General features: G+C 44.1%; 1 protein-coding gene across 2 annotated transcripts; it reads left to right on the forward strand.

Moving 5' to 3' along the window:
- Positions 1-8,590: 8,590 nt before the first annotated feature.
- Positions 8,591-10,687, forward strand: LOC308517009 (long-chain-fatty-acid--CoA ligase 1-like; the record flags this gene model as incomplete). 2 transcript variants are annotated; one of them, XM_081088062.1, is made up of 2 exons in its annotated part: positions 8,591-8,965; positions 9,068-10,687. In XM_081088062.1, 2 exons carry the CDS (start codon positions 8,591-8,593, stop codon positions 10,685-10,687), a joined length of 1,995 nt encoding a protein of 664 aa, XP_080944188.1. The 2 variants fall into 2 exon arrangements, with proteins under 2 accessions (XP_080944188.1, XP_080944187.1); XM_081088061.1 differs by having other exon boundaries at positions 8,591-10,687.
- Between the last annotated feature and the right edge of the window lie 3,917 nt (positions 10,688-14,604).

Here is a 14,604-nt window from a genome sequence, read left to right on the forward strand (position 1 = left end):
TTTGATCATCCAAATTATAATGTTAAATCGATTGATTTATCTGATAAGACTTGTTTAGACTTTGAGCTTCCTAACGCCTTATATAGCCTTTATACTAATTGTATGTAATGTTATTAAATGTATATAGTTAACTTTTTTATTTGGAAATATACAACATTTTTCATATAATGTAAGTCTTTAAACAAATGCTCGTTTTAATTTAAGCCTATATACAATGAGTTGGTCAAGGTATTTTAAGAGGAAATTTTAATATCACATTATTGTTTTCTTTTAACCCTAGTCTTACAAATAATGGATTGTTTAAAGGGTTATTTTGAAAATGGGAAAAAAATGTATGTTGCTAATGTATCCAAACCTAAGAGAAGCCCTTTTGTGTTCTTCCCCCCCCTCCTGACAAGATTATAGATTCGTTTTTGTGAAAGGGATCATGTGTGGAATTTTTAAATGAGTATTTGTTTCATTTCTCTATCTTTAATTAGTTATTGAATAACTTTAAAAAAATCTATTTTGATTTCAGAGAGGAAGGAAGAGGGGGAGAGAGAGCTAGAAACATCAATAATGAGAGAGAATCATTGATCAGCTGCCTCTTGCACATGCCCCCTACTGATTGAGCCCAAAACCCTGGCATGTGTCCTGACCGTGAATCGAACTGTGACCTCCTGGCTCATAGGTTGATGCTCAACCACTGCGCAACACCGGCCAGGCTGAATAAACTTTTTTAAGAAAAAACTGATTTTTTAAGACTATATAATTTTTCAAGCTGATGTTCACATCTTTTTCTGTGTGTGAACTATCAGAAAATAGTGAATACTTTTCAAATATTTAAGAACTTAATGTTTAAAAAGCCATAAAATGAAGAAGTGGTACTACCAAATAATTGCTTAAAGCTGAAAGCTAAGTTATCAATAGTGTCTATACCAGATATGTTTTCTGGGGAGATGAGTATCCAGGGACCAAGACAGAAAGAATTCATCTAATTTTTTTCAGTAATACATTAAAAACAACAACAACACTGCAGCTTATTTGTTACATTTCCAAAATACACTAGAGCCTTACTTTAGCATAATGTACTGTAACTTGGGAGTTTGTTTTGTGATAAGTTCATCTTGAATTCCCATCCGAGAAACTGGAGTCACCAGAAGGACCAAGGTGTCTTATAAAATATGTCTACATAGTGTGAATTCTGAAGACCACTTGTGCCAGTACGCTGGGAGAGTATTCATTTAGGGATAACCCATGCTACAACTTTAATCACAAATAACAGTCAATAATATTTCCATTCTCAAAAAAGATTAGACAGCTATGTGTGAAATGGAAAATAAAGTCATTCCATTTTGAATGAATAGTTCAGACTTTTCTCTACCAGAGCCAATTAGTAACTAAAATAGAATCTCCATTTTCAGTGATAAAAGATCTAAGGTTTATGTAATTACATCTCTTTTCAGAAAAGATTTTCATTCTAATATTTCCACCCATCATTTTCAATATTTGGGAATGTAAGTGACTGATATATTTATTGTATATTGGCTGACAGTTAATTTTTCTGCCAATTGTACATTTAGAGAAATTTGAAGTTGTTTTAATGAGAACTTATTTATTTTGTTTTTTTTTATCCTCACCCAGGGATATGTTTGATATTTTTTCATTGATTCTAGAAATAGAGGAAGGAAAGGGGAGAAAGAGAAAGAAACATAGATGTAAGAGAGAAACATCAATTGGCTGCCTCCTGCGCACGCCTCTACTGAGGATCAAACCTGAAACCTGGGTATGTGCCTTGGCTCAGAGCACCGGTACCCTTCAGTGCATGGGACAATGCTCTAACCACTGAAAACACCAGCCAGGGCTGAACCTATTTTTTAAAACTTAACTTCCTAATGTATCAGAACTTATACCTATTGTTTTCCCATAATGTTAGTGGGATGTCAGTTTTATTTTTGAAAATATGTAACATAACTTTTCCCTACCAGATAATTCTACTGTTATGTGTCTATAGTGATGTACTATAAAATACAGACAAAATATAAAGCATTATTATTTTTTTTAATCCTCACTCGAGGATATGTTTTCATTGATGAGAGAGAGAGACAGAGAGAGAAACATCTATCAGTTGCCTCCTGTACGCACCCTGACCAGGAATCAAACCCACAACTTTTTGGCGTACAGGACAACCCTCCAATCAACTGACCCACCTGGCCGGGACAAAAATATAATGCGCCATCAGCACGTGGGAACAGCGGTGGTGGGAGCGGGGCTGCCAGCAGACTGGGGACTGGGGCTGCGGTGGGAGGGGCCGGGCAGGGGCATGGAGGATGGGCCGAGACCCGCCCCTGTGCCCAACACAGCCTTGCAGCCCACAGTTCCTTTCAAGGTGCATGAATTCATGCACTGGTCCCCTAGTTAATATTTATAATAGTTTTTAATTTTACTTATGAATTTAAAGTGTGAGTATATTTTAATTGAGTTGTGTTAATAGTTGAAAACATCCTGAATCGTTATACTGATTTTGAACTCAAACTGACTATAATTTGAAAATAAATGATGAATAATTTTTTAAATATCCAAGCCATAAAGCTATTCATGCATTCATTCAGCAGCTATATCAAATGTCTAATATGTAACACACTGTGCAAGGTATTTGGCAGGTAGACACAGAAATATAGAGATCTGTACATGAACCAGACCAATAAAAACCTGCATCTATTAATGATAGCTATGGTGAAAAGGGATTGGGGGATATGTGGAAGGAAATGGGGCTTGGAAGTATTATCTTTAGAAGACTCCTCTGAGGAAATTAGCTTTAGGACAGGATCAGAGGAGGAGGTGTGGGCGGGCATTCTACCCAGAGGCCCTTTTTGCCTGGTTTATAGATGTGCTTTTGTTGAATGACAGTTTATAATGTAAACTTTAGAAATTTAGTGGAAACATTTTAAGATTTTTGTGCTTACCAAAGAGAAAGGAATGACTTCTGATGAGATAAGAGTAGGTAAGTTTGGAAAAGTCAAGTTATATAAAAGAGAGGCTAAAACTTGCTCAAATCCCCTGAACACATCGGGATATAGTCTCATGTAGTTTCACTACCAACAAAGTCAAAACCTTAATATGTGTCCCTCAATAATGAATAAATGTACAAAATGTCATATATAAGATTTTTTGTCTGTTGGTCCGTTATTTTAAGAAGATTCATATTTTACAATATGCATTACTTATTTTGACTGAGCACTATTTTCCTTGTTTCTTTACTCACTGTTGATTCTTGCATCCTACTCCATTTATGTTCCCTTTTTACTTGCTTAAGTATGTCCTTAATAATTAGCAAACATCTTTGGGCAATAAATTTTTAGACCCTGTTTGTCTGAAAATGTCTTTATTTTGTTCTCAACCTTAATGGTCATTGGACACTAGACAATTCTAATTTTCCACATACTTTCCCTCAGCAACTTAAATATTCCACTGACAGTACGTATACTCTTGCTAATGAAAATCTGGATTTCCTTCCCTAGAAATAATGTCTTTTTCTCTAGTTGCTTTTTTTTATTTTTAGTTGAGAATTTCAACTTATTTTGATGTGTATAGAATTAAAATAAAACAAAATAATTAAAACTAAAGTTTTTTTATAACAAAAAAGCATAATCATAAAATAAGACATTGATAATTAGATTTAATCAAAAGTTGAATCTTCTGTTCTTCAAAAGACACTGTTAAGAAAATGAAAATGTGCCCTGGCTGGTGTGGTTCAGTGGTTGGAGTGTGCCCGAGCACCAAAGGATCTTGGGTTCAATTCCCGGTCAATGGCATGTACCTGGGTTGCAGATTTGATCCTGGCCTCCAGTTGGGGAGTGTCCAGGAGGCAACCCCCTCCCTCCCTTCAAATTTCTCTAAAAGTCAATGGAAAAACATGTCCTCAGGTGAGTATTAACCTCACCTCCCTCCCCCCCTGAAAAAAAAAAGACTGAAAATTGAAGCATCAACTGGGGGAATATATCCGATACATATTTCTGATGAAAAATAAATTAGACAAATCAAATTTTTTAAAAATTGTATTTCAAATGACACCATCATGAAAGTGAAAAGACTATTCACAGAATGGTAGAAAATATTTACAAATCATATATCAGATAAGGATCTTGTATCTAGAATGTGTAATAAAACCCAATTAAAGCCCTGACCGGTTTGGCGCAGTGGATAGAGCATCGGCCTAGGGACTGAAGGGTCCCGGGTTCGATTCCAATCAAGGGCATGTGCCTTGGTTGCAGGCATATCCCCAGTGGGGGATGTGCAGGAAGCAGCTGATTGATGTTTCTCTCTCATCAATGTTTCTGGCTCTCTATCCCTCTCCCTTCCTCTCTGTAGAAAATCAATAAAATATATATATATTTTTTTAAAAAAAAACAGACAAAAATAGCAAAAGATGCCCTGCCGGTATGGCTCAGTGGTTGAGCATCAACCCATGAAACAAGAGGTCACCTGTTTGATTCCTGGGTCAGGGCACATACCCGGGTTGTGGGCTCCATCCCCAGTAAGGGGTGTGCAGGAAACAGCTAATTGGTGTTTCTATCTCTCTATCCTCCTTTCCTCTCTAAAATCAATAAAAACATTTTTAAAAATAAAATGAAAATAGCAAAAGATTAAAACATTTTTCTCCAAAGATAACATGAATACCTAGTAAGAACATTAAAAGATGCTCAACATCTTAGTCATCAGGAATAATTACTTTAAAACTACAATAAAATACCACTAAAACTTTAAAAGACCGAGAATACCAAGTGTTGGTGAGGATATGGACCAAGCAGAACTCTCATATTGCTGATAAGAATGTAAAATGTTATGATCACTCTGGAAAATTTTATATTTCTTACAAAATTAATGTATACTTACCCTATGACTAGCAACTCTGTTCACTCAAGAAAAATAAAAACATGTGTCCCAAAATATATAAATGTTTACAGTACTTTATTCATAATATCTGAAAACTGGAAACCCAAATGCTATCAACAGTTGCATGGATGAGTTGTATTATAATCAAACAATGGAATACTATTCAGCCATTAAAAAGAATGAAGTACACAATGCACAGTAACATAGAGGAATCTTAGAAACATGCTGAGTGAAAGAAGCTAGACATGAAAAAGTACATATTGTGTTAATTCCTTTACATAAAATTTTAGAACACAAAAAAATATGTCTCAAACAGTTGCAAAGTGTCAGCTGAAATTGGTCTGGCCTATATGCTTGCTTGAGGTTGGTCTGCTTCTAACTTTGCTCAGTTTCTTGATAGATATAGGTCCTCTCCATGGGGAAGCTCATAGCATGCAGCTAGCTTCCCACAGAATGGACGAGTGAGAGAGTACAAGGTAGAAGTCAGCCATTTTTGTAACCTAATCTTTTTTTCTTAGTGACTTTCAAACTTTTTAAATGCTAACCCACAATAAAATACAGATTGTATGGCACAATCCAGACTGACATATGCATACATATATAATCTGAATAAATGTATACACATTAAATAACAAGTTTCATAAAACAATACTTTTGTATTACATGTAATGCTCTGTGATTGTGTTCTATCTTGTTTTTTGTTTTGTTTTGTTTTGTTTTTGAGGAGGGAGTGGTTAATCTTCACCCGAGGTAATTTTTCCTTTGATTTTTAGAGAGACTGGACGGGAGAGACAGAGAGAGAAATCTGTGTGAGAGAGACACATCAATTGGTTGCCTCCTGCCTGCACCCCGACCAGGACCGAGGAACCTGCAACCAAGGTACGTGCCCTTGACCAGAATCAACCCGGGACCTTTCGGTCCTCAGGCCAATGCTCTATCCACTGAGCCAAACCAGCTAGGGCTCTTGTTTTTTTAAAATGCCAGTTATGACTCATTAAATTGTGTTGACCACTAATGGTCACATCCTATTTGAACATGCCCTCAGAGGTGCTTTTGCAACATTTCTAGTATTTAATATCACCTAGAAACACAAAAGAAGTACTGTCACCATAAAGAAATGACAGCTCAGTGCACCCTGAATCTGTGGACTTTGAAAACCTACCTCTTCAGAGTGAAGAACTCAGGGTATTAAGATTAGGGGTTTCCAAAGTGTTGACAAATGCAGTTATGGAGGACAGCTTAAGCAAGGATTTTGCAGAAATACAGCCTTTGCTCTGACACTCGGATCTGGGGATTTACAGTTGGCAACTTCCTGGGGAATATCTCACTGCCCCCCCCCCGCCCCCCCACCACTGGTTGCTTCCTTTCCTCTTGGCTATTAGCCCCTAAGGGTGCATCCCATAATTTTCACAGCTAATAGAGCCCAGGCTGGAGACTTCCTGTCCCATTAATAAAGCATTCCTGTGTCTTCTGGACACTTTTCCCACAAAAAACTAAGAAAGTATTTTGTGGCCTCCCCAGAGATTCACGGAGCATGTTTGCCTGTGAAAGACTGAAAGGTCCTGCAGTAGACAAACCTGTTACCTTTTTATTTTTAATCTTAGGATTTTACAAATTTATTTGTCCACAGACACTTTCTCACTGTTTTTCCCCTCCCCTCCCCTAAAGTTCCTTTACACCTAAGGCCACCCCTGGGAATAATTGTGGAGTAAATGAAATGGGTCTTTGTTTGAACCACCTAGTAACACATCTCAGGCTCCAGGAACCACCACCATCCCTTTATGTCTAAGTCCCTCTCCCATCCCCCTTCTTTCTTGTCTGGCCCATCTTCCTGGACCCTAGTGTCTTCAGGCCCAGGGAGAAGAGGATTGAGATGGAATACAAAAGGGCTGGGTCAATGGGTTGCCCCACCAGGAGAATTGGCACAGTTCTCAGTACCTAGCCAAGAACTGACTCTAATTCAGGCATTGCAATGAGTCCATGGGAGGAGGGGGAGTGAGGAGGGATGGAGCTGGAGCCCTGAGACTCTAGGAATTCCCAGCCTTCTTATCAGAGGGCCATCATGTTCATTCTCCTTTCTTTTCCAGCTGATGCCCATGTGACAAGAACAGAAATTCATACCTCACACCCACCCCCACCCCCACCTCCATGACACTTCCCAGGGTTGTCCTCTTCCTAGGACCATCTCTGGAGGCAAAATGTTCCTTCCACCTTCCACCTGCTCCCATCCTGTTCCCCTCTCCCCGGACCACAACACTTTCAATCCCAATTAAGTAAAATTTCCCAGCTGGCCAAGGCAGTTTGGGCGCCCGGTGTGGCAGGGTCACAGGACAAACACCATGTGCTGGGCCACGCTGAACAGGAGACTCGAGTCAAGGAGAAACGGTGTTGTTGCCCAGGGAAGGCCTTGGAGGGATTGACTGGCCCCGAGGTGGTGTTGGCCGCCTCCTCCACCGGCGCCTCGGGCCAGCAGCTTGGAGAAGAGGCAGCTGAACCCGCTCACAGTGGTGACCGCTGGCTCTGAGGTGAGAGCCCAAAGGCCACCTGGCAGATTCCTGCCACAGAGCCCAGGGAGGCACATTGGCAACAAGCGCAGAGCTCTCCATCCAGTCCCAGCAGCATGAGAAAGAGCATTCTGGAAGAAGCGCGCGGGGGCGGGGAGCTGGACGGTGGCCCAGGTGAGCACAGTGAGGTGGTTGCCATTGAGGTGCAGAACGAGGGGCCCAAGAGGTCTGGAAGACGCCCTGCTCCACGAAGGCGATACTGTTGCAATCCAGGTAGAGCAGCAAACCAGACGGACGGACGAGTTGCCACCCAGGTTGAGCCTGGGGAGGTTGAGCAGCAGCTGAAGGCATCCGGTTGTCCTTAAGGGGTAGGTGCTCCCTGGCACCGCAGTTGGGGAGGGGGAGTGTTTGCAGGGAGCCAGAGGCCACCGCGCGTGGGCCAGGTAACCCATCACTTGTGTCAATCTTTTCATTAAACTAACAAGTAAGTCACTAGGTCCAGCCCACACTCAAGGGTTTGAAACCAGGAGATGGGATTATTCGGGAAATTCTTACAAGTCAAACTTAATTTAAAAGTAATGTTTTATATGTAATAATACAGAATGACCATGTATAGTATCTGTTATTAGAAGACGTTCCCGCTGCGGCGTCCGTGGGCTCCGCGGAGGTGCCCGAGCTCCAGTGCCGGCGGCCGGCAGCAGCCGAGGCGCGTGGGCAGCCGCTCGGCTCGTTGGGACGTTCCGCTTCTCCGGGCCTCTGCCCGGCGGCTGCGGAGGCCTCGGTGCCGCCCGCCTCCTGTGCCCGAGGCGGGGGTGCCCGCACGGACAGGGCGCTGGTCCACCGTGGGGTCCGGTGACGTGCGCCGCGGGTCCCACTCCTCATTTGTGCGGTGGCGAGGCCGGGCGTCTCCTTGAGCTTCAGACGCAAGGAATTGACCCCGAGAGAAGTTGTGAGTGTGTCGGAGACGCACGGTATCCCGGTCGGGGTGGCCTTCGTGGAGCCGAGAGGGGAGAAGTACGATGGCGCTTTCCCTGTGATGTGGCTGGCATGGAGGGATGGATGGCACGTTCTGGGGACGGAGACTTGGGTGGAGTGAGGACTCAGCTCCCTGCCTCCACGAAGACATTGGGCTGGAGGCACCCGTCTTCTCTCCAGCGTCTAAGATTTCAAAACCCGTGGCTCAGTAAGTAGGGCACCCCCGGCTCGGGACCATGCCAGCCCACGAGCTGCTCCGGTATTTTCGGATACCGGAGCTGGCCGAATTCCGACAGTACGTCCGCGCGCTCCCAGCCAACTCGCTCACGGGCTTGGATGCGTTCACCGCTTTCACCATCCTGTGGTTCGCCATGAGGCCCAGGGCGCCCTCGCCACCGCGCGCCCTCGCCATGCAGTCGGTGGAGGTGGCGGGCAGCGGCGGCGCGCGGCGCTCCGCGCTCCTGGACAGCGACGAGCTCATGGTGTACCTGTACGAGGACGTCAGGACCGTGTACCAAGCTTTCCAGAGGGGCGTCCGCCTGTCCAATAACGGCCCTTGTCTGGGCTCCCGGCAGCCGGACGGGCCCTATGAATGGCTCTCCTACCAGCAGGTGGAGGAGATGTCCGAGTGCATGGGCTCGGCCCTGATCCAGATGGGCTTCGGGGCGGCACCGGACCAGAACATCGGCATCTTCTCCCAGAACAGGCCCGAGTGGGTAGTCATCGAGTTCGGATGCTTTGCTTACTCCATGGTGGCCGTCCCCCTCTATGACACCCTGGGAACCGAAGCCGTCACTCACATCGTCAACACTGCGGAGCTCGCCCTGGTGTTCGTGGACAAGCCCGAGAAGGCCAGCCTGCTGCTGGAAGGGGTAGAAAACAAGTCGACCCCGGGCCTCAGAACCGTCGTGGTCATGGACTCCTACAGCAGCGACCTGTCGGCACGCGGCGAGAGGTGCGGGGTGGAGATCGTCAGCATGAAGGCCGTGGGGGACCTGGGCAGAGCCCACAGAAAGACGCCCCAGCCGCCCGCGCCTGAAGACCTGGCAGTCATTTGTTTCACAAGTGGGACCACCGGCCACCCCAAGGGGGCCATGATCACCCATCGCAACATGGTGAGCGACTTCTCCGCGTTTCTGAAAGTGACCGAGGAGGTCATTCACCTGAATGTCAGTGACACGCACTTTTCGTTTTTACCGCTTGCACACATGTACGAGCAGCTCTTGCAGAGTGCGATCCTGTGCCACGGAGCAAGAATAGGCTTTTTCCAAGGAGACCTCAAGCTGCTTATGGATGACCTCAAAGTGCTTCAGCCCACCATCTTTCCGGTGGTCCCGAGGCTGCTGAACCAGATGTTCGACAGAATTTGGGGGCAGGCCAACACCACCCTGAAGCGGTTGCTACTGGACTTCGCCTCCAAGAGGAAACAAACCGAGCTTCGCAATGGCATCATTAGAAACGACAGCCTGTGGGACAAACTGATCTTCCGCAAAATACAGTCCAACCTGGGAGGGAAGGTCCGGCTGATGATCACCGGGGCTGCGCCCGTGTCAGACACGGTGCTGACGTTTATGCGAGCGGCGCTGGGCTGTCATTTCTACGAAGGCTATGGGCAGACTGAGGGCACAGCCTGCTGCTCGATGACCATTCCCGGAGAGTGGACCGCAGGCCATGTCGGTGCCCCACTGCCTTGCAATCTGATAAAACTCATCGATGTGAAAGAGATGAACTACCTGGCTGCCAACGGCGAGGGCGAGGTGTGTGTGAAAGGCTCAAATGTATTTCAAGGCTACCTGAAGGACCCGGTGAAGACAGCGGAAGCTCTGGACAAAGGGGGCTGGTTGCACACAGGGGACATTGGGAAATGGTTACCGAATGGGGCCTTGAAGATCATCGACAAGAAGAAGCATATATTTAAACTGGCACAGGGAGAATACATAGCACCCGAAAAGATCGAGACTATCTATGTACAGAGCGAACCCGTTGCTCAGGTGTTCGTCCATGGAGACAGCTTGAAGGCATTTCTCGTAGCTATCGTGGTCCCTGACGTGGAGACGCTGGGCCTCTGGGCGGGGAATCGAGGCCTGGTGGGATCCTTCGAGGAGCTGTGCCGCAGCAAGGATGTCAAGAAAGCCATCTTAGAGGATTTGGTGAGGCTGGGGAAGGACTCTGGCCTGAAGCCATTCGAGCAGGTCAAAGGCATCGCTCTCCACCCTGAACTGTTCTCTATCAAAAACGGCCTTCTGACCCCGACAATGAAGGCAAAAAGGCCACAACTTCAGAATTATTTCAAGTCACAGATAGAGGAACTTTATTCCACCACCAAAGTTTAAGCGAGGAGGAACGGTCAGAAGAAACCACACACCTCCACGATCTTCTTCTCCTGGTGTCTTTCACGTTGGCGATTTGACTAGAGGAGCATAGGGAAGGGCCCCCTTGTTTGACTTGGGCATTGGGCTCTTGTCATAGGAATATTAGAGGAAGCGGGACTCTGCCTTGCAGTCACCTCGCATGGCAGATCATGTACCCATGTGGTGATATACCATTTCCAAAACGAGCCTTCACAATAGTCAAGGGAAACTATACATGTGCTAAGTTATTCGTGACTTCCTTCGTTCAGAAGGCGGATGTGGAACTTCTGTCTCCCTGTTTTTCTAACCAAGGGACTAGGACTTGCTATTTCTGAATGTCTGCTGCTTGCTGCAAACTCTGTAGTCATTGGCTGCTCGGAAGAATACCTGCGCTGGACGGAAACTGTTCCTTATGAACAACCGACCCGGCTGGAGAATGTCACAAGTGGACTAGAGATTTTTTTTTATTCCTGTCAGCTCCCCTTCCCCACCCCTTTACACATGCTCATGTCCCCTTGGATGAAGGCTTCTGAAACGCCTGCTCTTCCCCCCCATTCCCTTATTATTCCTTTTGGAGCCGAAGTTTCCCAGGAAAGTGCAGAACAGACTGACTCAGGACAGTAAAGATACTGAGTCCCAGACACGGGGCCACTCCCAGGGTGAATGGATTCTGGTACCCACGAAGCAGAGTGCTCTCAGGGCCTCCTCTCCAGACTCTCCCTCCCTCTGTCCCCGGGGTTATGAGAAAATCTGCCTTACACTTGACAGTGAAGACAAGCATGTCAAGAAAGAAAGAATCACCTGGCAAGACCATGCTCAACTGTGAAGCCTAAGTAACTGTCCACTTTATCTTCACTGAACATCCTTCTGTTTGCGATGGCCAGTGCTGGCTTTTAATGTGGTTTCCATATCAGACGTTCACACTGTGATTAACTGGCTTTTCCCCAGAATAAACTCTCAGGCAAGGCGTGTCTATGAGGCTTTAAGGAAGTCCATAGACATGGGTACTAATGGCAATGGATGGTAATAAACTTGCTCTCCTACCATCATGCTTCCTGGCTCCTGTGAAATGTTTCCGAAAGCCAAATTCTCAGGGATGGAAGTCTGAACACTCATTTCCTGGGAGTCACTCCTCCCAGGATTTCTTTAAGTTAATTTGCTAATTTCACTAACCGAAAGCCTTTGCCACGTGTGACTGGAGTAAGTTGTCATTATGGGTGTGAGTACACATGTCGCAGAGCACAGGGGGTTGCACTCAAGTCGTCATCATAGCCTAATCTGTGTGTGTGTTCTTCACTGCACAAAAAGTCAATCACTTGTCACATTGGGGTTTTTGAGTGTTTGCTTTCTGCAAGTGTTGGCTATTTCTATGTTTTATAAGCCAAAACAGAATTTCCAAAAACAATGAAGGAAACAAAAATAAATATTTCTACATTTGAAAAAGAAAGAAAGAAAGACGGCTCATGCACTAAAACTCTCATCTTTTGGTTAATGCCTAAAATTCCAGAGAGCCAATCCTTGATTTAAGGGTTTAATTTGTAAAATATAGACTATCAGACTATCAAGGTAGAGTTTCTCTTTGGGACTGAGTAATAACTACTATATTTTTTAAAATATATTTTATTGATTTTTTTACAGAGAGGAGGGGAGAGGGATAAAAAGTTAGAAACATCGATCAGCGGCCTCTTGCACACCCCTACTGGGGATGTGCCCACAACCAAGGTACATGCCCTTGACCAGAATTGAACCTGGGACCCTTCAGTCAGCAGGCCGACAATCTATCCACTGAGCCAAACCCGTTAGGGCATAACTACTATATTTTTATACTGCACTTACCTAAAAGTGAGAAAACTGTATTTGCTCCAAATCCACTTTGGGTAAAGGGGTAGGCAGAGAAAGTAGAAATAGGGAAACAGGACACACCTGGTAAGTACACATAAAACAAACACAGAACCTATTGATGGTAGGCTAGCTCAATTTCCTCAGATTACGGATATGTATTGACATTTTAATTTTGGTATTTGTTTTTTGACCTTTTTAGATTATAATGTCTGGGACTTTGTCTGTTTTACTTTAAGGGGCCATGCTTGCAAGTGAATATTACAAATTAATTTTCAAATACTCTCCTAATTTTCTAAACCTACTCCTGTGATCTTAATTTCTATTTTTATGTATTTGCTCATGTTAACGTAAAAACATTCAAACTTGTAAAGAATTTCTGTGAGTGTTTTAAACCAAACTGTTGACAATGGCTAGGAAGCAGAATCTCAATGGATCGGGAAAATGCTTTGGAGAATGGCAGTTTTACACCTTGTTTTATACATTACAATCAAAGGAAGAGATGTAAGTGGATTACATGAAATCCCTTGGTGATAGATTAGGAAGGTGGGAAAAAGCAAAGGCGGGGGCGGGGGACCTCTAGGATTGGATAAAAAGTAAAATGATAGACACATACTTCTTTTACTTAGGTGGGTATAGGATAGTTAACAGTCAACAATTAACAACAATAATGAAGAAATTTATGGTCTCAAGTCCTGGTGCCCAGGCATATTTGGTTGTGCCCTGAGGGGGTCCTGAAAAAGGGAAGTTATAAGTTACCCTGACATTTCACAGGTATGTTATCTTAGATACAAAAAGACAATAGGCACAGTGAAGGTACAGATTGACTTTTGTCAGGGAAGATACTGGCCTAGGACATAAACTATAAACTGCTTTTAGTTAAAGTTTTATTTCAGACCATCCTTTGTGGTTACTTTAGGTCTTTGAGTTTGCAAGACCGCCAAGAAGGCCTTCCCTGAGCTTGTCAGTTTAGCATGTGGCCCTTTTTTCATCCACACTCATGTTAAAGTTTTTGTAAAGATTAAATGAGTTAACACACGTAAAGCACTGAATACCCAGGATATAGTAAGTGCTCAATACTATTACTACGATTGATGCTGTTGTCTTCTGCTGCTTTGACCTTCAATATGTTCACTTTCCTTCCTCTACCTTCTCTTCAATCTAGCCTATTTCCTCTTCTGTTTTTACTGCTTACAGTCTCACTGCTACTTGGCTCAACCAAAATTCCTTCTTTTTGCTCCTCACCACATTCCCCACAAGAACCAATCTAAACTTTTCCCATTCTTGAGCAGATGAATGTTCTTATATAGAAAATTGGAGTTATCAATCCAAAATCCCCTTCTCTTTTCTTCTCAACACTTTAATTTCCCTGCATTCACATTCTCCTCTCTGCTTCAAATATTAGTTCTCCCCTCCTGCATCAAAGGAAGGAGTATTCTTCTGTGGCTTCTGCGCCCTCCATCTCTATTTTTATTCCATTCTTCATTTGGGATTAGGCTTGTCAGCAAATAACAGAAAATCACCAAATAACACTGGCTTCAAAAAAGACAAGTGTTTTTCTCAGGTGAAACAGATCTAGAAGTAGTCTGTTTAAGACTGATATGGCAGCTCCACCCATTGTCTGGGACCCATGCTTTTTTCTTTCTCGCGCCTCTGCCATCACTAAAGTGGCACAAACCTACTGCTTGCAAACCAGATAGCACACACTACTTTTCAGGGTGTAAAATGAAGTTAAAGAAGGCAAGGGAAGACCTCGCCGGTTTGGCTCAGTGGATAGAGCGTCAGCCCACAGACTGAAGGGTCCCGGGTTCCATTCTGGTCAAGGGCAAGTACCTTGGTTGCAGGTTCTCCTGCCCTATCAGGGTGCATGCAGGAGGGCAACCAGCTGATGTGTTTTTATGTTTCTCTCACAATGATGTTTCTGTCTCTCCCTCTCCCTTCCACTCTCTCTAAAAATCAGTGGAAGAATATCCTCAGGTGAGGATTAACAAAACAACAACAACAACAACAACAACAAAACAAGAAAGAAAAGAAAAAAGAAAAGAAAAGAAGGCGGAAGG

Source organism: Myotis nattereri, assembly GCF_964212035.1.
Source record: "Myotis nattereri genome assembly, chromosome: 3".
Taxonomy (NCBI): Eukaryota; Metazoa; Chordata; class Mammalia; order Chiroptera; family Vespertilionidae; genus Myotis; species Myotis nattereri.